The sequence below is a fragment of the Hippoglossus hippoglossus genome, chromosome 17 (genome assembly GCF_009819705.1).
Source record: "Hippoglossus hippoglossus isolate fHipHip1 chromosome 17, fHipHip1.pri, whole genome shotgun sequence".
Classification (NCBI taxonomy): domain Eukaryota; kingdom Metazoa; phylum Chordata; class Actinopteri; order Pleuronectiformes; family Pleuronectidae; genus Hippoglossus; species Hippoglossus hippoglossus.
The window spans coordinates 20,955,421-20,979,632 of NC_047167.1; the positions used below are offsets into that span (position 1 = coordinate 20,955,421).

A 24,212-nucleotide genomic window follows, 5' to 3' on the forward strand; every position below is an offset into this window, starting at 1 on the left:
AGCAGCGCATCACCCCCCCCCCCCCCTCGCCTTGTGCCACGAGCTGCATCCAGCACAGTGAACACGCTGCCTCCTCCCTCTCTCGGCCTTACACCCTCCAGATGTGCAGGAGCGGCGTCGGGGCCACATCTGTCCTGACACTGGCCCGACGCTCGGACGTCTCTACCTTTTACTGTACGCTGAGCCGCAGCGCGACCGACTGTTCGCTTTTTCCTTCCCAGTGACAATGTGGTTTTAAAAGCCCTTTACTTTCCAAATACCAGGTCTGATGTGTGCGACTTTTCATCGGAGTGATCAAAATGCAGATTTGTGTTTTTTTTTTTTTTTTAAATGCATGCTAGAGTTATTTCAGGCTCCAAAGCTTTTTATAATAACTTGTTTTCTATCATTTTTAAGGTGCCTAAGTTAAGACGATGCAATTTTTCCGAATGTTTTTACATTTGAAAAGCAAGTGGCTTGTAAAAAAAATGTGTAGATTTGTCTTGTATTTTCTTCCTTTTGGTAACTGTAGCCTGTATAGTGTGTTATGCATTTTTCCATTATTAAACCATTTATTCCTTAATGCGTCTTTGTTTTCTCGCTTACTTTTGATCGCCTTTTAAAGAAATGACGATGATGCAGAAGTCGGTTCTAGATGGTGTGTGATGTGTCGTCTCTTGATATTTGTGGCCTTGCAACATGGTGACAGGCAGATTTGACTTTCTGTTCCCACTGAAATTGAAATAGACACGGACCGTTTTACACAAGACTTTAATAGAGGAACTCATCTGAAGGGGGGGGGGGTGGCAGCGAGGCAGGCGTGTGGTTTCACCGCTGCCGAACGGACAGAGAGCTGCGGACTTCCTGCTCGCTGCTGTCGGAGCTCACTTCAGAGGCTTCTTTTCGTCAATCTCACTGGCACCAGAGCGACAGCAACTCAGACCCTCCGTCTCATCTGCAGAACCCCCCCCCGGTAGGTAAGAACCTCACCTCGCTGATGCTCAGTCCCACCTGCACTGGTCACTGTTAGATGTTCATTTCTCTCAGCTCTTTAATGGAGGATTTTTTAAAACTGTCTCACTGAAACGCTGCCGGACGATGACGATGAGTGATGAAGGTTGTGATGTTTTTGTCTGTGCAGAGACCATTGAAGACATGAACATATGTTATATCTTGGATGGGATCCTCATCCTCTACGGCCTCATCCTGACCGTCTTATACTGCCGACTGAGGGTAAGAATAAAGAGGAACAACAGACACTCCACCCTGATGAATGTTAGAACACAGAATGATCAACTGAATACATTCATATGCAACATTTCAGGACTTTTAGATCACATTTCTCTGGACTTTAAGAGGAAATAGTCTTGAAAATGCTCCACGAGTTTATAAAAATATAGATTATTACATCGTTAAATTATGTCAAACTTTACATTTCTCTAGATAAACAGCTTTCTATAGATAAATTACTCTATATTTTCCTTGATAAATAAGTTTCTCTATATGTCTCAAGATAACTCACCCATTGGATTGTAAATTAAATATAAATATTGTGTGAATATTTCTGATTTTTGTTTGTTTGACAGATGGTTCCAGTCAATCACCCTGAGGTAAAATAAAAGTTATATATTTAAACTTTTAAAACCTAACTGCATAAGGGAGGGAAATGTCCTTTGGGAAAATATTTATTTGTAAATCTTTTGCTTTATTTCTGTGATATCTCGTAGTTTGTGCTTTAGAACCGAACCCCACAGTCATTTCCTGTTCGCTCGAGCTGACCACCGATCTTCATTATTTATACACTTCACACACTCACAGTTTCCACCACGTTCACACAAAACAAGTGTCACATCTTACTTCCTGTTTCAAACATTTACTCAGAATTGATCCACATGTGTTTGTTAAGAAAAGATGTTGATATGTCCAAATGTATTAAGAAACTGTTGCTTCATATTATTTCTGTGAAACTCTGTTTATTTCACAGAAGCAGCCGGTTGAGGGAGGCATCTACGCGGTGAGATTTCTCATTCTTAAAAGAAAACAACCTTAAAAAGTCACTTTTAATGGCACAAGTGACAATCTTCAAGGATGTTTATTTAAATTCACGCATCTGGCTGAAGAAATGACAAAAAACAAGCAGGAAGTAAGTGTGTGTGTCTGTGTCTGTGTGTGTGTCTGTGTGTGTGTGTGTGTGTGTGTGTGTGTGTGTTCTGCAGGGTTTGCGCGCTCCCTGTACCGACACATACGAGACCATCGGGTCAAAGAAGAAGGCGATTGTCTGATCAACAGAACGACGGTGTGAAGACGATGCTGAGCACACAAACATATATTGTAAATTTAGTTATTCCGACTTGCGGCGGGCTTGTGCATTGTCTTTCTTAATATATATATATATATATATAACACTGCCCATCTTTCTGTCATTCATCCATGAAATGCTAAAACTATTAAGCTAATGTCAATGTCGTGTCAGAGAGTTTTCACTATGTTTTACAGCAGGTTTTTAAACTAAGTTACTAAGAAAACAGAAGTTTATCTTTTGTGTTTGTTCATTTGTCCCTTTTTACTTCAGATTATTTTGAAAATGGGGAAATATCTTAACCTCACAACTTCAAATGAATACATTTTTAGTAACAATTACTCAGCTAATTGATTTTTCAATTAATTTGATAGAATGTCTGAAATGAATGAAGAGTTACAATTTCCTTAAGTCCAGGTGACGTCTTAAAATGTTTTCCTCTGTCCAGAATCTCATTGAAATGAATAAACTAGACCTAGAATGTTTTAATCATTAAATATTTTGCTGATTGACTCAAATCTACCTACAAATTAATCTGATTAGTCCAAATCCTGTTTTATAGGCTTCGCGTGATCACCACTTAGCAAAACCTGGAACTTTTTTTTTTTTTACAGTTTTTCACTCAACAAGCTTCAATTGTGTGTAAAATTCTGATTTGAAACATTAAGCTGGTTTTCATATTAAATAGTTTGAAACTTTTGTCTCAGCAAGTTTCATGTCTACTGTTGAAAATCTTTATTATTGCAATAAAAAAAACAATAACTCTTTTTGAATGTGTTATATTTATGTAAGACTCTTTGTGGCGATTCTTGGAAACAGTCATTTAAAACAACACATTTGAATTTTATTAATATTTTCCACATAATTACATTTTTATGAGAAAGTCGACCAATGAATCTCTCTTGATTTTCCAAAATAAATGTCCCAACAAACAAGTGTTGAGTCAGTTTGAGAATCCAGACATTACATATAACATCGTAATAAATAAATAATAGTAAGACATATAATTTATGTCTCAAAAAAAGTCACAGCACCAGAGGGCATCGAACACTGTCACTGGGAAAACGTTTTAATGATCTAACTGAAAACATTCTGGAAAAAGATTGACAGGAGCCTACGAGCTGTGTCTGCACCGTTTCCCCCGAGGCTCTGCACATACAACACACACACACACACACACACACACACACACACACACACACACACACACACACAGAAACTGCTCAACAACTGTTGCAACATACCCAGTGTGTGACGCAAAGGTTGTGTTTGAAGGCAGTGTTTATCTGTATGAATATATTCATGTTTTCAGAGGTATTCACATGATCTTTATTACTGATTCTCATTAAACATGTGAAACTTTCCTCTCCTTGCCACAAGGTAAATAAACGTCTCTGAATAAACCTGTTTGTTCCTTGTGTTTGCTGCTGCTGCTGCTGCTGTTTCTCTATACTTTAAACTTTGGATTATTCCAGGAGACGATCAGCTTGGACTTGTCGTGTTGTGTGTTGTATATTTTGGAGATAGAACGAGTCTCATCTTAATCCACCATCTCAAGCAGCTTCTGTACCTGCATGTGGATCCAGCCTTCTTTTGTCTGGGGTTTTGTCTGTGAAGCGTCTTCCTCCACTCACGGTGACTCATGCAGGTAAACAACAGAAAAGTTGTATTGTCTGTATATTGTGGAGAAAGTCTGGGAAAGTGTAGTTGTGTCTGTGCATGAGGTTTAATTTATCTTCAGTAGACAATAAGGCAATAACCCCTAAAGTGACATTATTAATATACAACATGAAACTGCAGATGAATTTTACTTCATACACAGACCCAGGTGAGACTTGTTACCATCCGTTTATGTAGCTGTCATTCAGGAAAATGATGTATATTATATATGCAATTATATTTATATATATTAGATGGATATTTTATCTCCATGAGCCTGTGTGATAATACTGAAAAAAACTTTGAATGGTGTTTGACCATTAAGTAAAGAACTGGTTCATCATTACTGAGCCAAAGGATACAAAAATAATGTTTGTACCTAATTTAATAAAATATAAACAACACAGCACCGAGTCATTTCACTCAGAATGGGGCTCAGAAATGTAAAGTGTCCGACTTTATTCCGCCTCACCTGAACGCAGCAACCCACGTGGGCGTGTCCTGCAGTGCGTGTGGGCGGGGCCTGTGCAGACAGGTGTACAGAGTCCAACCTGCAGCTTCTTCTTCTCTGTGCGTCACTGACAGACTCTGTTTGCTCTCGGCTGCTGTGACACTTTCTGTTTTCTTACACAATTCAAACTGTTTATTTGACTTTGTTTCTTTATTTACTTTGCCCGCTCAGCTGTTTCTCCTGCTGCTGCTGCGGAAGCATGAAGTTCAGACACTTCGCAACTTCTGCAGCTTCCTGCACCAAACTTTGTTTTCCCTAGTGAGCATCACACACCGAGGTGAACTCCGGTCCTTCCTGCCTGGTCCCTGCACCAGTCTCCGGCCTGATCCCTGCACCAGTCTCCGGCCTGATCCCAGTCTCCGGCCTGATCCCTGCACCAGTCTCCGGCCTGATCCCAGTCTCCGGCCTGATCCCTGCACCAGTCTCCGGCCTGGTCCCTGCACCAGTCTCCGGCCTGGTCCCTGCACCAGTCTCCGGCCTGATCCCTGCACCAGTCTCCGGCCTGATCCCTGCACCAGTCTCCGGCCTGATCCCAGTCTCCGGCCTGATCCCTGCACCAGTCTCCGGCCTGATCCGAACCCAGATATCGATCATGGGAGCTGATCAACCAGCACAGGATTAACAGAAGGAGTTTTTTTTGGATTACAGAGCAGATTTTTGATTCCAGGAGCAGAGATGCAGTGTGTGAAGAGTCTCACTCTGCTCCTTCTGCTCGGTGAGTCTTCTGCTTCGTTGATTTACAATTAACAAGGACACAGTTTTACACCAAATTCAACTTACTCTGCTGGAAGTGGCCAGAATCTACAAGTAAATACATTTATAAATGAATTGTTGAAATTATGGCACTAAATGGAAACTTACATTTCCTCTTATATTACTATTAATACACTCAAATGTGACCATGGGCACCTGGAGTGAAGCTATTGTCACTTTAAGGTAGTTTTTAGGCATTTAAAGTGTTAAAGTAATGTTTCTATAGGTGTGTGTGTGTGTGTGTGTGTGTGTGTGTGTGTGTGTGTGTGTGTGTGTGTAATATTGTTTGCTGTAGGTACACTATAAGGCCAAAAGTAGGTTTGTTTGCTTGGTGCTGTGTTGTTCTCGTATGTAAATGACCACATTGATTATGTATCTACAGGAAAATGTATGAATGTTGTTTCATTTATACTTTACAATATATATATATATATATATATGACATGTGCTCAAAAGTATCTGGACGCCTCTTTCTATTTGTTCAGGCCTGGTCTTCATGGTTTGGTTCAGGCCTCTGATTTCCAATCACAGCCAAACCTCACAATAGAAAGAGGTGTCCACATACTTTTGTCCATACACCTTTTACTGTAAAGCATTGATTATCACTGTGGACAAAAGTATCTGGACACCTCTACTGTGCCGTTTGTCCACGGTTTGGTTTGGTTCAGGCCTCGTAATTCAAGCCCAAGGCAAATGTCACAATAGATAGAGGTGTCCACATACTTTTGGCCATACGTTATATACTGTAACATTTTATGAATGAAACAACTCTAATAGTATTTCCCCCTGTAGATTAATAATACATGTGGCCAAAAGTATTTGGACACCAGTGTGCCATTTGTCTCAGGCTGGTTTCATGAAGCCTCTGATTTCCGGCCCTCGCCGAAAAGCACAATGGAAGGAGGTGTCCGGATACTTTTGGCCAAACATTCTATACACTAACGTATTGTGAGTCGAACAACACCAGGGAATTGGAGCCTTGAGACCAGATGATTAACAAGATCAAGATTTTATTTTGTCTTGTGAATTATTTGATCATTTAAAACCTACATAAGAAAAATCAGCTTCAGAACCATTGTGTTAGACAGTTGTGTGCTTCCAACTTTTGCGGCACAGACCCTTTCTTATTTCAACTATATGAATCAACCCCAAAAGTCCATAAATAAATGTTTTTTCCCAGTTTGGTGCAGAAGAACTTGGCTCTAACCACATCCAGCACTTTGGTCTGGATCTCAGTCACCGAGCCAGACCTGATCACCAGATATCTGGACCTCAAAACGCTCCTGTGGCTGAATTGGGGGGGACACATGAGAAAGGTGTAGCAGCAGATCGATGCCTGTGGATTTAGATTTCGAGGTGTCATCTTGAGTTGTCCTCATTCTTTGTTCGGTTCGTCCCTGCACATGTGGAGACAGAGGCAGCGTGAGAGAATGTAGCTCGGCCACATTCTTACTGCTCCAATCAGAACTTCTTGCCCAATGTGTCACTTCCTGTAGCCGTGACTAATTCAGGTGGACTTCTTCTTGAGGCTCTGCTGCTTTAGTTGAATTCGTCAAAAGGTCATCGATCACACAAAGGAACTGGAACTCTGTGTCAATTAAAAGTCTCTCTTTTAATGACCATTTTCACCTGCAGCCTCCTCCGGTGTGATTGAGTTACTGCCGTCCTGAGTGAACAGGAAAAGCCGGAATGGCAGCTTGTGACATTCGTGTGAACTCGTGTTTGTCTGATTGTGGGTGGGTGTGTGTGTGTGTCTGTGTCGGTGTGTGTTTAACTCTTTCTTTCAATGTTTATCTCACTTGACGCTCCCACCTCCTTCCTCCTTTCTTTTTCCTTCCCCTGTTTTTCGGCCTCTTTCCTTCGTGTCACCTGAATGAGTGATTCCAACGATTCTCTCTCACCAACACTGTTCAAATCCAACCTCGTCCTTGTTTCCCATCCTCGCTCCCTGTCCCCCACGTTTAGTTGATTGGCTCCTCGCTTTATTTTATCTGTGGGAGTTTGTGTCCCGTATCGGCTCCGTCGGTCTAATCATTCATTAAAGCCCATGAATCAGTAACCAAACAAAAAGTGTTCACCTCAGAAATCAAAGGGCGAATGTTTGGCTCTTCCTGTTTGCGATGTGGATGTATCGCTCTCTCACACTCGCTCCTTTGAGTCCCACGGTTTCATGTGGACTCACAACCGGGTGAGATAAAGCTCGGTCGGTCTCGGCCATTAGTCGACACTGACGCATCGATCTGATGGTGAAACACCTCACTGACACCGGTCGACACGTTTGATGCCTTTATTTTACTGGAGCTGTAACAACCTATTGTCTCGTGTCTGTTAGTTTTATTATTCGTCAGCAGGATTACGCAAAAAACTACTCATCCACTTATCACCAATCTTTGTTGAGGGGTGAGTCCTGGGAACGGTGTGGATGTGGATTAAAGGCCAGATCACAGCATCTTTAAAAACAAATCTCTTTCTTTAACTCTGTTTTATAAAAAAAAATTGATAATTTAGGTTATCAGATCAAGTGCTTTTTTCTTTTTACTATAAAAACAAGACAATCATTAGTATGATTGCTCGGCCTTAGCAGAGGTCATTCTAGTTTTAATATTCTTTCTATCTATCTATCTATCTATCTATCTGATTGAAATAATGAGTTTCTCCGACCGGATTGCCTTAGAGTTTTAATTATTAGCTCTGCAGAGGGTTACACAGCCAGCAACATGGCTCAGAGTGCAGCCACGAGAAGTTAAAAAGGAAGGTTTTTATACAATGTGATAAACAGGAAACAAAACAGAAAGCAGACAGGACCGTCTGCTGTCTGGCATCACTGTTACAAAAAGAGGAATCTATCTATCTATCTATCTATCTATTTGTATCTATATCTAAAAATGTATTTGTTAAATAAACAATGATACATTTAAAGTATGACGGACAATAACAACACTGACAATTGTTGAAATAAGATAAGATAAGATAAAAAAAAAAGACTATATTATTCAAGATCCATAAAATACTGTTGAACATAGAAAATGGATCATTCCAAGATTCATCCAAACTAGAAATATCCTCATGTTATAAAAAACTAAATAAATCATAAATGAACAGTTGTCAACAGAATCAAACAAGGGATTAAGGAAATATGACTTTAATAGTAAATATCCACAGTGTTAACATTAAATCATTTCACTGGGTCTTTACCAGCTCCTGCAGCAAACAGGAAAACATTTCTGCTTTTAAAGAGCAGAAATGTTAAGAACCTATTGTTCAGGTTCTGAACTCCGTCGCGTCGCAGCAGGAAGATCAGCGTCCAACCTTCAACCCCCCCCCCCCCCCCCCCCCTGTCTGTTCTCTGAGGAGCGTTCGTGTTTTCTCTGTGTCTCAGTGTCAACACACACTCAGGGTTTGGTGCAGAGGCGACTGAGTTTCAATGTGTTTGTCTGTCTATACGTAAACCTTGTACGGGGTAAACCGCACCTCTCGCCAAGCCCTCCTGCCATCGTCAATAGGGAGAGTTTCATGGGCGTTGGATGGACGCACTCGTAGATATCAGATCTCTAAATATGTCTGATTGTTTTCATCAAGATTCATCAATGTTTTTATGAGAAATCCATGAAAATGTTAGAAAATCTCTGGATCTGTCCCTTTGTCCTGATTCGCACCAAAATGATATTTCTTTCTTTCTTGGCCTACGTCCCATCTTTCCACCAAGTTTTCGTGGAAATCTGTGAAGTAGTTTTTGCAGAATCCTGCTGACAAACAGTCAAACAAACCAACAATCAAACAAATGAACAGGGGTGAAAACACAAGGTCGAGGTAATTAACAGTGATACAAATGGAGAAAAGCAGCAAATCTTCATATTTAAGAAGCTTAAACATGTAAACGTTTAGTGTTTTTGGTTTGTTTTATCGTGTCCACCGTTTGGTTCAGATTGCAATATCTCAATTATTAATTAAGACATTCGTGGTCCCCAGAGGATGAATCCTGAATTCATAATCAGCAAGTGCTTGGTGTTTACACTGGAATTGAATCATCATAATTAATTCTAACCATAAATCTCTCTTCTTCTGCGACCCTCCTCAGTGGTGAAGGTGCACGGGGACTTTGTGGAGCCTCCTCAGCCCGACACCTCCCTGCGCTCGCTGGCAGAGAGTCAGACCAGGCTTCCCTGCCGCTACCAGGCGGAGGAGGGGGAGAAGGTGGTGCAGGTCACCTGGTACAAGGAGCTCGCGGACGGCAGCAAGGACCAGATCATCACGGCCCACTTCTCTGAGGGCCACACAGGTAGAACCTGCAGAGTCTGGGTTCCTGTGGAGGAACGTTCCATTAGTGTTCTGTGTTAGTGTTCTTCATTGAAGCATCTGTCGGGACTGAGATGTGATATGTGCACGATATTCAGCTCCAGCCCCCCGCCCCCCCATGACCTTTAAAGAATAAGTGCTTTAGATGACAGATAGAACATATGCTGTTAATTTAAGCCCTGATCGCTCTGTGTTCTGTTCTCAGAGTTCGGGCGTTACTCTGGTCGGGTGAAGTTCGAGAGCAGCAGCCCCACAGAAGACTCGGCTCTGCTCATCCCCAGCACAGAGGAGTCGGACGAGGGCAGCTACATCTGCCACATCTCCACCTTCCCTAACGGAAACTTTGAGAGGCACATCACCGTCACCGTCTGGAGTAAGAAAGACTCTTCCTCCTCTTCCTCCTGTTCCTCCTCTCCCTCTCTTCTCTTCTCTTTCCCACACCTTTTCTAATCCCATCAGAGCTGCTGTAATGATATTTAAACCATAATCACCTTCATACAAGACGAAGGAGAAGTTGCCAACCAGAGGAATTCAGCAACGTGCCCACAATCGCTCTCACTCACAGCATATCTGAGGTTTCAATATAATACACTTACTTTACGTTGCATCTTTTACATTTAAGCAAACTGCTTAATACCAAGTTCAAAATACAAAGATAGTCTGCAGGCTCCAAATCTATAAAACCTGATCTCAACTGATCCGGTGCTCAAACCAAGTGGTTTCACGCTTGTTGGTGACTCAGGCAAAGTGCTCAGGATGTTTTTACTCTAAAAGTACAACTACATAGCTCAATATCCCAAGTTTGCCTTGTAGGGAGACTTCCAGTGCCTTGTTACGACACAAAACCCAGGAAGCTCAATCGAGTCACTCAAGCATGACGTTTCTGACTTAGTGTTTTTTTTCCAGAGTTTTGGGGTTGGTAGACATGAGCCAGATACCCACATTAACGTGTAGAAGCACTAACAAAGTGGAATTTGCATGCTATGTCCCCTTTAAATAAATACAAGTTCATAAATAAAAAATTCAGAATAAAAGCAAATGTGCGTCTTAAAACGGCAAATAAAGATTAATAAAGAACTGGGCTTTACATTGAATTTACAAGGAAAGAAATGAATTTACAAGGAACTTAGACTTCAAGGATAAACACAATGTACTTGAACCAAACTGTTCTTTGTCACTGAGGAATCTCCTCGTTCACCATCACAGTCGTGGGAATGTTTGTTCTCCTTGAAATAAAACCTGGAGCGATGAATTTCTGTTCCTAACGACTTTCTCATTGTGCTGCCAGTCCTCCGCAGCGACGGCTCCCGGCAGAGCGAGCGTGTCCCAGCACGCCACACGTCACGCGCACCAACAGACGAGTAACTGACCCCTGAATTCCTTTCACTCTTTTAAACCGTAAACATTCAACATACAGACACACTGTCAATACATCATTAAAACCTGCTCATCCAATCAGGTTGTGCCGGTTTAAAGTGAAACTTCATAAAAGTAACTCTGTCTTTAATTTCTATTATTAGGAATCATAATACAATTGTTAGTTCTATTAATCCCACTTAAAACCTAAACTCACATTTGTGTTTATTGTTAGATCCTATTTTTACACTGTCTTTTAAAACCTTATCTTGTTATTTCTTTATTTTTTTAGGAATAGAATAGAATAGAGAGCCTTTATTGTCATTATTTTGTACAAAATTAACAAAATTAGTAGTGCTACTCCTGGTTGGTGCATAAAAGCAACATAAAAGTAAAAAAGAACACATTTTACACGTATATAATGCAATTAAAAAATTCATTTAGATTAAAAAACAACCAGATTTAGAAAAATGTAGATTAAAACCTGATATAAAATAGATGTTGTAATTCAGAATATATGTAGAATTGTTATCTCCACTCAGGATTTGTGTCTGAGGTTTATTGAGTTTCTATGAGTGAGAGCCCATCCCAGACACCAGCTGTCAATCAAACCCTGTGGGCGGTACCTTGACGTCATGTGTTTTTTGGGGGGGGGGGGGGGTTCTCTTTATAAAGCTCGGTGATGCCCTTTTCTTTGTCTGTTAATCCATTAAAGCTCCTGCTGCTAATTCTAACTACGAGTTTTCGTTCCCTCCTACGTTAATAATCCAAACAAACACCAGTGGAAGGAACCAGACGCTGAGTGTTTACGACAATAGAAGCGTCATCGGGGCGTGAATCTCAATCACGTCAAACCTGTTCGTGACTGAGAAAACAGAAATGTATTTATGAGAAAATATCCCAGCTGACATTTGCCCTCTTGCAAAACAAGTCTCATTGTGCAACGATGTTGATGTTTGAGTTCGAGATGCATCACCTCCATTGGGTTTCTACAGATTGTGAAGGAATCTCTACATGTCTCACATCTGTTTCTTCTGCTCTTCATTGTGTGATTGATTATTTCTATCTGATCCAGGATGTTTTAGGTCTTTCAAATCTTTGAATCTGACATCTGTTCACTACCAAAACATTCAAAAACATTGTGTGAATTCCTGGTTTTAATCGATCTAATTACGGTCAATTTAGATCATTTTAGGTAAAGACAAATTAGCTTTGAGCAGGAAACGGAAAGTATCAATTAAATCTAAATGCCAGAACTCCCCCGGGCTACAGGAACATGTTCAGGTAATCGTTTCTAATAGATGGTCAGGCATGAGGTTTTTTAAACAATGTTTTTATTGTACTAGAATACAGAACAACTCTGTAAGATATGAAAATATAACACAATACGTATTGATACAGAAAAATTATATTGCATCATAGAGAATAAACTTGGATTTTAAGAAAGGTAAAAAAATACATATTTGTATATTTTCTTTATCCACATAAATATGTAGAAGTTGTTTATTTGGATGAAATTATGATTTTATTTTGTACTTAAATTATCAAATTAAATACATTTTGATACAGCAATTTTCAAAACAATTTACAATGTGCTTCACAGGTGAAAATCAAATTTACAATCCTTATTATAAGGCTTACTCTGTACAGATTTAGCACATATTCAGATGCAACTTTCCTGAAAGACCAATAAACTGCATGTTTCAGTTTCAAGTCACTGAAACAAAAAATATATTTTGATTCTGAAAAGAATCAAGTTGTAAGTAAATGCACCTGAAATCCTAAAGTCTCCATGTTCCCCCTCTTCTCTCAGTTTTACCCATCTCCTCCCTGGACCCTGTCATCCTGAAGGAGGGGGATTCGTACCGTGTGGTGGCCTCTTGCCGAGCGGTGGGCCGCCCGCCTCCCCGTCTCTCCTGGGACACCGACCTGCCGGGCCAGTCCCAGAACCGCACCAGCGAGGGCGGGTCCGTGTCCAGCTACTTCTCCCTGCACCCGCTGCGCAGCATGAACGGCAAAAAGCTGGACTGCTTGATGTGGCATCCTGCTCTGAACGGGCCCCGCAGGATCTCAACCCGCCTGGAGGTTCAGTGTGAGTACGAGTGGTGTACGACGATGATGATGATGATGATGATGATGATGATGATGATGATGACGACGACGATGGTGGTGGTGGTTCTGTGTGACTTGTTGAAATGTTGAGTTTTAGTTATGATTGTGCATTTTCATGAAGGGTAGATAGATACGATAGATAAGTTATTTACAATTCAAGATGATATGATACAATACAATACTTGATTTGAGAGATAAGATACAATATGATACATATTATATTTCAACCTCATTAGGCCCATATAGGTTTTATAAAAAAATAAATGACAGAATACTAAACAAGATGGACAGATAGATAGATAGAAAATACTTCCTGGAGCTCAGAGTCTCACCACCACATGCAGTTTACACTTTTTTCTTTTGAAACCACGACAACATCCTTTAGTTCCTTTGTGCACTGCATTGTGGGAAATTAGCCACATCAAGTGCTTTGCTCTACATGTAGAACAAACATTTCTTTTACAGCTGCCGTTTCCCCAGTCTGCAAAACATAGCTCAGCTGAATCATTATATTTTTTTTGCTTATCATGATAAATTCTTTCTATCTCTCACGTTCCCTCCCTGTCCTGGTATTGGAATGTTTCCGTTCATCCCCTGACGTTACTACTTTACTTTCCAGTCGCACATTAATATGCAACTGTTGCAACACTCGACTCCCACAGCAGCCAAAGTACACGTGGAGCTAATAACATTAATGACTGAGTATCATTAGGTGTGTCAGTGAGTTGGCATCGACATCAAGAGAAACGCCGACACTAAATGTATCGTTACCCTGAATGTTATCATCTACATCTCTGCCTTAGCTGTAAGAATGTTTGTGTTGGAAAATAAATGGGTGCATTCAGTTCGAAATATGGCAAAAATACAAAGGCCAGCAATGTTTTGGAATTCATTGTGTTGTCACTTTTCCAGTGTTAAGTATTAATTATGGAATCAGGCCACAGGGAGCTGTGTGTGCAGTTCTTCCCAGTAAAGTCAACCAATGAGATATTTTCCCCTCCGGATCCCCGGTGAGGGATATTTGTTCAGCTTCACCTTCTGTCGGTGAAGATAAATGGGAGACACCAGACTAAACATTAGACAATATTGGCCGTTTGGATCCGTAACTAAAAGTGTTTGAGTAACACGAAGCCACCTGAACTTCTCTGCTCAACAACTGCTCTTTGTCCCAAAACACCGGACGACTCAGCGACTCCCGGAGACATTTGATAACTTTACTCTGACCAGTGACTCCTGATCTCAAGCCTTTTATTTTGAAGTGATCTGACATCCCTGGAAAAGGTTGTTGTTAAAGAGTAAATTCGATTTTTCTTTATCTTAGCTCACCTGGTAGCACGGGTGCCCCCCCCCCCCCCCACATACGGAGGCTTGTGCTGATACTATATCTGAAACAAGTTTAATTCCCCTGATCGCCCTGGAGTCCATCAGATAGCAACACAGTACATTTTGTGTGCAGGAAGGAAAGTGGCGTGTGTGAGAGGAAGCCAGCCGACAGCATGTGATACCACAGATTGTCACATTCAGATCTAGATGCTCTGCCACCGTCTGCCACATGCATTCAGCTCACACATTATATTAATGTAATTATGTCACTAGAATAACAAACTGTGCATTGGGAAGCTTCTCAGAGACCTTCACCCTATTCCCTCTGCCACGGAGGTTGTGTTCTCTGCGTCTGGGTTTGTTTATTAGTTAGAAGGATTACGCAGAAACTACCCAACTGATTTCTATGGAATCTTGTGGTCGAGTGTGACATGATGCGAGGAAGAACCTGTTTGCAGATGTGAATACAAGATTTCTTTTTCCACTTTGTTTATGAGATGGGAAGCTTTTCATTTCATTTTCCTTGATTTCTCTGAGAATAATTCATGTGCAATTTGTTGCAGATCCAAATATAAAATCCAGATCTAGTAAATTTAAATGTGGTTTCATATTTAAGGGACTGCATGTGCTCTACTGAGTCACTTTCTACTTTCATATTTTGTTATGTTGCAGCATTATACAAATAAGACAAACCATTTTTGGGAAATATATTAAAAAGGAAACTCTGTGTGTCTCTGTGTCAGACCCCCCAGATGCCACCATCACCAGTGTGTCAGGAGACTGGTTCGTGGGTTTGGAGAACGCTGAGCTGGTGTGTGACAGCGGAGGAAACCCCAAACCTCAGAACTTCACCTGGACACGGTACCGTCCTCCGCCTGCGTGATGCTCTCACTGTACATAACCGTATCTCTGGTTTAACTCGGTCTGGCCGCCAGCAAGAGTGTGACAATTACATGCTAATTCCCCCCAGTGTAATACTATCTGTGCTGCTAAATTGCTCTTTACATGGCACTGAAATGTGACGGGAAAACATGCATAAGCCACTTATGCCAACGCGCATACACGTAGGCGAGACACCCGAGAACAACAAAGAAGTGTGCATTCAGTGCAGAATAAAAGCTGGTGTCGCGTTGCGCAACTCCAAGTTGTACAATGAGGGAAAGAGACGTTTTCACACGAGGGAGGGAGCGAAGCGGCGCGAGGAAGAGCAGGAGACGCACGCTAAGCTCTTAATCATAGTGCCATGCTTTAAATATCACTGTAATGCCTGGTAAAACACAGGGTCTGCAATTTAATTAGAGACACTGCACCAGCCATTACAGATACGACTGTGCACACAATGATCGAATGTTGTGTGCTGAGTGAAGGATATTTCAGCCCGGAGACGATGCTGAAATATCACGATTGTTCAGGATTAAACGTTGCAGCGGCATCAAATTATTTGATTTGAAGGAACTTAGATTTGCAGAGGATCATCAGTTCTCTGAGATTTAGTAAAAGCTGGACGCTGCCTCTCTCCATGTTTAGTTTCCTTTGTCTCTGGAGCCAGAAAGACAGAAAGACTCGTCCCAAGAGTAGATCTGATGTATTTGGCCCTAAATCATTCAGTGCCTCATAAACCAACAGCAGTATTTTGAAGACAATGAATATTCATCAATTAAAGCAAAAAAAACCATTTTATTCACCTTTAAACTTGAGGGGATGTTTTTGCAAAAAACGAAAGCAAGAGTTTGACATGTAGAGAAATGCTTTCATTTGCTTTCTTGCCAAAAGTAAGAAGAGAAGACCGATACTACTCATCATACCTGTCCATCAAAAAAGCAGCTACAGGCAACTGAAGGTTAACGTAGCGTAAAGACAGAGAACTGACAGCTACACGTCCCCCCAGCTCCTCTTAAGCTCAGTCATTATCACCATTACAAGCTCTTTTCGATAATCGTTTTTTCGTTTGCTGCTGAATTTACACGTTCAGTCAGAGAGCGGACAGATTGCAATCTCTTCTGGCTGCTAAAGTCGTACTGCTTACTTCCATCTGTATCACTTTCAACCATCTCCTCGGTGTCAGATGCAATCTCCACCTGTGACTCTGGTATAAAAGGCCGGTTAGAGAAGCTAGGTGGGGTTTTAGAGAAAAGAAATGTGAGCTGGCTCCTGTTCAAGGGGCTAAAGCAGCAGTTAAATAGCTGCTGCAGCTTCGGTGAAACCAGAGGCAACATGAGCCCTCTCGGAGGGACTGATCAGAAACTGCCTCTCCATTATGTGGCCTGCCATGTCTTCGGCCGCACAGTGTGGCACTCGGGACTCAAATCCCCCAAACCTAGTATTTACCCTGTCTATTCAGATCAATGGGCTCCGGTTGTAAGCCCAGCAGGTTTTGGTTCAGGTGCAAATTGGTGGTTACACCGTGCGGTGACCCTGATCCTCTGCAGCTCTTATTCCTCTGTCGTGCAAACCACTTGTTGCGTTATAGGCGCTGTTGCTTAAGAGCAGATGCCATCAGATATTCATTTCCTTAAAGTGGAAGGCAGGTTACTAAAAACACAGCTATTGTTTTTCTTTGTCACCAGTGAGTCACAGGTTTCTGTTTCTGTGAATTGATGATGACTTTTCTGGTTTCTGTGATTGTCCACAGGAGGGGAGGAGCTCTGCCAGATGGGGTGTCCGTGGTTGGAGGAAAACTCGTCTTCGGGCGGACCCTCCGCTTGAATGACACCGGGGTCTACGAGTGTGTGGCCAGGAGCGTTGCAGGAGTAGGAAAAGCAGAGTATTCAGTGACAGTAGCAGGTGAATCCCACAGGCCCTCAGCCTTGTTATTCATTGAAACCACACAGGATTAAAATGAGGAGGAGGTTTTTGTCCTGCTTCTGTTTTTGTTTTATTGATATTTTCGAAGGAGAGAATGAGAAGATCGAAACTACAAGTTGAGATTTAAACTAAAACTAAATCCTGAGCATATTCTCATTTTTATTTGTGCAGATTTGCTGCCCCCTGATGGATTGAGGGTGTGAACAAACGTTAACTCAATAAGGAATACAACTGCTGCATGAAAGTTTTATTTGTGTGTGTTTGTGTGTGAAATGCATCTACATTTAGTCTTCTTCATTTTTATTTCAGGGACATCTCAGCGTAAGGGCATCACCAATGACGAGAACTTCCTCCTGATCATCCTCGGGTCCTCGGCCGCCGCCCTGGTCATGGTCCTGATCCTTGTCGTCCTGCTCGTCAACCGCCACCATCGCCACAGAAACAAAAAGCTTGAGAGGCAGCTCACCGAGAAAATGTGAGCGGACACACGAGAAAAGGCTTTTTATTAATAGTGTTAACTGTGATAAGAACTTAACTGTGATTGTATAAACTGTATTTTAGCTCCTTACACATGATGACCTGTCCCGTGAACCCTCTAAATGTGTTCTCTCTTTTTCCCCCAGTGACGAAATGAACAGCCTCTCCAGACAAAACTCTTTCAGGAGACTGAACTCCGTGAGCACTGACCCCAGAGTGCAGGTAAAAAATACTAACAGAGAACAATAACCTGCAGGGTGTCGACAAACCAGGTCGACACGCCCGCCAATGGCCAGGCGTGGCCGGGGTGGAGCCGCTGGCAAGTCGGCAGCTACGTCTGCCGTGGAGGCCGATGATTACAGGCTGCCGCCGCTTCAAACACTTAGCATGCAGAGTTCATAAAGTCATACTGATCATCTTTTTGTGTTCATGTTCACTAACCATCTTTCACTTTCTTGATCTATTCCAGCCTGAAGATTACGCCCTGCTCAGAGTCGACAGCAGGATGAAGAACAGCCAAATGTCCCTGGTGAGTTTCTCAAAGGGAATAATAACAATAATACATTTAATAATACACTTTAGTAGTGGAGCATAGTTTTTGTTTAGAGGAGTCCTTGGAGACAGTTGTTGTCAGTGTCGTGACTGTCTTCTCGCCTCCTGCAGGAGCGTCCCATCAACAAAGGCAGCCAGTCCACGCTGGGCGGGAAGTGGAGTCCTCCGGGAGGAGTGGAGCTGGACGAGCTGGGACGTCCGGTCATCTGGCACGACGGCAGGGAGAGCCTGAGACACACGGAGATGGACGGAGAGAAGGAGGAGCGCAGGAAGAGGGTGGAGTCGTACCTGAAGAGCAGCAACATGTCGCTGGTATGTTTGCGAGATCAGTGTTGACATGTGTTTTGTAATGTGTCACACGGTGTCATGGAGACAGATCAAAGGATGACAAACAAAAACTAACACACCCGTGACGCTGTAGCTACAGACGTCTGCATTGTTTTATGTTTGTTTATTATCACAAATTATTTCTCAGGTCCACTTTCAAGTTATCAGCTTTTATTTCATCAATGAACAAATAGTACATCATATAGACGTTGTGATGCATATATATATATATAAATGCATCACAACCTAATGTGCTTTTTCTCACAGGACTCTGGTCTTCCCTCGTCCCTGATTCCCCTGCAGGTCCAGCAGGAAGAAGGGCCCAGAGAGCCGGACCTCGGCCACCTCGGGGAGGGCGGCTCGCCACGTGTGGAGGACTGGGCTCCCACGCAGTCGGTAGAGGAGGAGCGCGAGGTTGACGATGACGGCAGCAGCTCCTACCAGATCTCAGAGGCGCTCACCAATCACTTCTACTTCAGTAAAGGAGTCCTCAGACCCAGACCACACTCCAACGCCATTCTGATGCACCCCAAAGGACAGATTATCTAGACCACAGACTCTCCCCATGTGACGAGACAGCATCTGTCTGCATTCCTGCATGGACAACAATCGTATGTCTTTGTAATCACATGTTTGTTTTGTACACACAGACAGCACAGGGTTATTTTCCCCCAGGCACCACTCGAATACTGATAATACTTTGCCTCTGGTGCTGTCAGATTTTGTTCATTTATTGTAATGCTATAATAACTTTTTAAGATACGGAATAGTGGAGAAATCGCAGACAATGAGGGGATAGTGATGATGATCGACACGCAGTCGTTCAACCATCGGGAACTAATGTGGAAGTTTGTAAGAATTGTAATTATTTTGAAGAAATAGAGAGGAGAAGGTGGAGCTTTTTACTTCTCACTCACCACAATGACATTTAAACAACCTCACCTCCTTTAAAACACAAGGAATCGTGGTTCCTGTTACACAGTGTTTGCTATGAGTCAGTTTACATGAAAAACATTCAGGCCGGACAATGTGGACAAAGACAATTCCTAAGCTTTGGTCGAATAATAGTTAATTGTTCTCAGAACCATGATATTTTCCGCTTGGATTCACCTGTGGACGACAAGTTAGCGTGTGTATTTGTATATGTGTGTATTATAAATATGAGGGAGAGACAAAGACCTGTTGTATGTTTACGATATTGTTACCTGCAACAAGAGAAAGGCCAGAAAAGCCTTTTACCCCCGAGGACCAGAACATGGACATGAAAAAAAAAAACTGGCAAACGAGGAGACGGGGACGAAACCTGCAGGAGATGAACATGTTTTATATCCATCCAGTGTTTTTCTATGAAAGTGAAAAGACCAAAAACCTGATGTGTAAATGTTGAAATGTTTATTCATAAAAGTACAGCATATGCAATTTTAAAAACGAAGTCATGATTATTTAGTAAAACCTGGGACAATTAAGCTTATTTCACCTTGTGTTGGAGGATAAAGGGCATCGCAGCGGCTGTATTAGATTGTAGTGTTTCCCTCGAACCTCATCGGCTCCGTAAGAACTGAAATAACTGGATACAAGTAGAAAAAAGTGGATTCTCAGAGTGGCGAGAAGGTTAAGAAACCTCTGTAGTTTCTTAACCCTTGGCAAGAAAGCAAATTAACGCTTTCAGTACAACCTGTGTCTGTACGGTGAAAATAAGGGTAGTGGGCTTTAGAGGTGTTGGTAGATTGATGCTAAACTAAGAGCTGCCGACTCAAGCTTCATATTTACCGTACAGACATTAAAGTAGAATGAAGTGGTTTAAAAAAGCAAACGGATGTATTTCCCAAGTGAACCAGGCAATTGAAAGTGAATGAGAAAACTATAATGACAGAGACATCAGAGTATGTGATGCTCGATAAGTCGACTTCGTGATTAAACCAGGCTACCTCTGCTAGTCAGCACCAGAAATAATAGACGACAACAGAGTACAACTCTGTTAAATGGACAGAAGGCGGCTGGTGCTGCTAACGTTAGCCACTCAAAATCCAGTACGACATCATTTTTTCCCACAGATGCTGTGATCACATGACATACGGCTCAATTTTGAATGTTTTCTGGTTGTTTTCTTGCTTTTAGACGAGTCGAAATTTAAATATACATTCAATCGAAAGGTAAATTAGTTGTCGAGAACAGTATTCTGAGCCACAGTGACTCATTTCAATCGGCCAGATATTAAATAACAAATTGTGTCATTTACTATAACCTTAAAATGGTCTGTGTGTAGGATTTAGTGGCATCTAATGATTCAGACTGCAACCAGTTCAACACCCTTTGTCTCACGCTCCCTTCCCCGGCTTGTAAGGTGGCCTTCAAGAAAAATAAAGGTCCCCTCAATAGCCAGCGATTGATAGAAAGACGGCAGAGCAACACGGCACACCCACTCCTTATATATGTATATATATACACAATCCTAAGATACCCAAAACACAGCAATAGTTTCAGATGCTTAATATTAAGGCAAACCTTATAAATATTAAAGTTTATATCTGCAGATAGAACCCCTGAAATCCTACACACTGGACCTTTAAGAAGTCAAAATGCTCAGCTGGAGACCCCTGCGTGTTTTTATAAATCTGCTTGCTCACTTGAGTTTAAAAATAACAAAGCTAGGTTACAACTTTTTTTTTTTTAAAGTGAGTGCACAGTCATATCAGTCAGCTACATTACCTTTCAGTAATATCAAAATATAAAGATAATTTGTTAATTCATCTAGACAGAAATGCCACAAAGATCATTCTTGATTTTTCTCTTTTTTTCTCTCAAAATACATCAAATCAAATTGCGTTTTGGGATAAAGTTTCTTTGTGAGTCCGCTGATGAGTGCGGAGGTTACTCCTCTGAGAAAAACACTTGCCACATATATCACACGTGTACGGTTTCTCCCCCGTGTGAATCCGCTGGTGAATCTCCAGGTGGCTGATACGGTCGAAGCTCTTGCCGCAGAACGGGCAGATGAACCATTTCTCCTTAATGCGGCGACTCGCCATAGTTTTATGGAACTCTGGGTCATTTAAGAGGAACAACCGGCTGTCGGAGTTAAAAGTCGACACGTTTTTCGTTTGTTGTTGTTTCTCTGAGAGGAATCTGATGGACACTCCTCTTTCCGGGAGATTTATTGCTTCTCGAGGTTGACTGAGCTGAGGTTGGCTAAAAGTCAGAGGAGCCCTCGATTTGCTCGATGCACCTTGTCCATCATCCCTCATGAACCTGTCCGAATACGCCGTCTCTGCGGAGTTATCAAAGATGTCCAAGGCATTTTGAATGAGTAGGATTTCCGAGTCCAGATTTTGCGAGAGCTGCTTCGGTTCGAAGAGGCAGTCCGAGTCCTCGGCAGAGTCGCTGTCTGCCACTGTCACAGACGTCCACGGCTGGCTCTCTGGCTCTTCCAGGACCTCGGCGGGTTGGGGGTTAGGATCCCTCTCGTGGTGACTGGCTCCGTCGCTAACGCTGTGATCAGAGTCCACTATCTGTTCCACAATCTGGACATCGTCCTCATCCTCCAGCTTGACGATCAAGTCCTCGTCGTCCATGTCGTCCGTTTGACAGAGGTAAGGCCTGTGCTGCTCACACTGCATCTCCTCTGTCTGAGCGGCTGGAGGTGGTGGTGGCGTGTGATGAGCTGAGGTATCGGCCTTCTCTCTGACAACCGGATCCGGACACAAGGCCTGGACTGAGTCTGCAATAGGGCCTGAAACAACAAAAGCATTTTTATTCATCGAGACAGTTCCCTTGAAAAAATATTGTAAATATAGACTATTTTGACTTAAGCACTAATAATGCAGAGAGTAACGTGTAATCGCCAAAGACTCAAATCAGTGATTCAATTGAGAACAAGTTGTAGAATGTTTCTGCTTTTAATTAGTGATATTTGAAGATTTCGAAAACAACACAGTATTTTTCATATACATAGAATATCTAATATTATAGTTGTTGTAACTCAAAACAAGTTTATAAAAAATACTGTACACGTTTTTAAATCTAGATCATTCATAAATCACACTATAACGTAGTTCCAAGCATATATGATAAACATTCACTATTTATTACACAATTAAATAGACAAAATACTACTTTTAAATACTGAACGGGGGAAGTTGCAGTAAAGTTTTCAGTAGTCGTCCTTACCTTCACCTGTGGGCAGCAGCAGTTTGTTGTGCTGCTCTCTCCTGGAAGAAGAAGAAGGTGTTGATGATGAGGAGGAGGAGGAGGATGCTGAGGAGGAGGACGAAGAGGAGGAGGAGGAGGAGGAGGTCATATTTGTGGTCTGAGTCAACACAGCCAGTCGCTCGTTTTCCATCAGCATCAACTTTTTGTTCAGGGCTTCGATTTCGCTCTGTCTCCGGCGCAGCTCGACCTGGACGAGGGCGAAGCCGTCCTCCCACAGGCGGCTGATCTCCAGCACGGCCGCCTGAGCTAGCTGCTCCATGACCGAGGTTAACTTGCTCTGGAAAGCCGCGCAGTGGGCCATGGTTCCCCCGCAGCGCTGAGACGCCTCTGCCGGCTGTGGCGACGAGGACCGGACCCGGGGGAGGGAGAGGAGGGTGGGGGGGGAGGCGGTCAAAGTAACTTTATAAGTCGGTGGGAGGCGACGCGACTGTCACACTTTACATGAGCGTCAATGTTAAAGGAGAAAAACATGGAAGTGAAATACAATAGCAACAGGAAATGGGGCGTGGTCACGTGACAGGGAATGTACGGTGTTCGCGAGAGGACGAAATTGAAGAAAATGACAAAATTAAACCTTCGCTTTATGATAAAGTATTAAAATAATAACTTGATGGACACATGTCGGTTTTTTTGTATCACATATCCACATTGCGCATGCTTAGGTTTGAACGTGTACTTCCACATCTGTCAGCAAGTGAGAAGGATTGGACTTTAAATATTTGATTTCTTTATATTTATTATTATTATTACATTTGACTATTTTATTAAACAATATTTTTCATTTTTTTAAAGTTTTTCTCACAAATTAAACAACAAACTGTCTTATATTTTTTGAGCTTCAGCTTTTGAGAGTCATATTCTTCCTCTCAAAGATAAACGTCTTTGTAAATAAAGAAATTAAGATTATTCCCCATGAATGTTAATAAAATATAACTTTCAGACACTGTTACACAAAGAACCAGGGGTTGTGTGTGTGTGTAGCAGTGCTTTTCCATTTTGTCCACTAGATGGTGCTGTATTTCCATTATAAAAGCTGGGGTCCACTGGGAGGAAAGGTCCTGATGAATTACATCTCTTTAATCTATGGTGCTGCACTGTCGTTAAGTGTCTTTGATAATTTATCAAACACTTTGTATCTGACTTTAAATATTAACTGTATGCAACTGATTTAATTTAGCACACTTTAATGACTGGAATGAGGTTCTGACAACAGCAGTGGTGACTGTGGTTACAACTAACAGAACCACATTTGAGTGATGAATATCAGAATATTACCCACACAACAGTTTATTCAGTAGCCCATTGGAAAATTGTTGTCAGTTTTGTGTCCTTATAATGCAATTTATTAGCATCTTAATATTATTGTTGTATTTACTTTGTCTGTTTGCATTGTTTCTGCTGCTTGTCTCTACTTTGCTTCACTTACGTGACTGTCCTGAAAATTCACTTTGAACTGCTTTTGTAGAAGTGCCTTATAAACAAACTTGAATTAGATCTTTAAAACAAATTAAAAATCAATATTGATGATTTAATTATCTCTGTTCTCTTTTTCTG

The 24,212-nt window shown here is 41.8% G+C and overlaps 2 protein-coding genes across 5 annotated transcripts; one reads left to right on the forward strand and one right to left on the reverse strand.

The window, feature by feature from the left end:
* The first annotated feature begins 4,467 nt into the window (after positions 1-4,467).
* Positions 4,468-19,877, forward strand: nectin4b (nectin cell adhesion molecule 4b). 3 transcript variants are annotated; one of them, XM_034614674.1, is made up of 11 exons: positions 4,468-5,163; positions 9,280-9,480; positions 9,703-9,870; positions 12,667-12,945; positions 15,032-15,149; positions 16,921-17,072; positions 17,403-17,568; positions 17,717-17,792; positions 18,040-18,099; positions 18,234-18,434; positions 18,753-19,877. In XM_034614674.1, exons 1-11 carry the CDS (start codon positions 5,124-5,126, stop codon positions 18,996-18,998), a joined length of 1,707 nt encoding a protein of 568 aa, XP_034470565.1. In that variant the 5' UTR covers positions 4,468-5,123; the 3' UTR covers positions 18,999-19,877. The 3 variants fall into 3 exon arrangements, with proteins under 3 accessions (XP_034470565.1, XP_034470563.1, XP_034470564.1); XM_034614672.1 differs by having other exon boundaries at positions 4,503-5,163; positions 18,717-19,877; XM_034614673.1 differs by having other exon boundaries at positions 4,852-5,163; positions 15,041-15,149; positions 18,717-19,877.
* Positions 19,878-21,118: 1,241 nt separating this feature from the next.
* LOC117778845 (zinc finger and SCAN domain containing protein 4C) lies at positions 21,119-23,169 on the reverse strand. Of its 2 annotated transcripts, XM_034614681.1 has the most exons (3): positions 22,617-23,169; positions 21,260-22,179; positions 21,119-21,227 (listed from the first exon to the last, which is right to left on the reverse strand). In XM_034614681.1, the coding sequence occupies exons 1-2, from the start codon at positions 22,957-22,959 to the stop codon at positions 21,266-21,268; spliced, it is 1,257 nt and encodes a 418-aa protein (XP_034470572.1). In that variant the 5' UTR covers positions 22,960-23,169; the 3' UTR covers positions 21,119-21,227; positions 21,260-21,265. The 2 variants fall into 2 exon arrangements, with proteins under 2 accessions (XP_034470572.1, XP_034470571.1); XM_034614680.1 differs by having other exon boundaries at positions 21,119-22,179.
* Between the last annotated feature and the right edge of the window lie 1,043 nt (positions 23,170-24,212).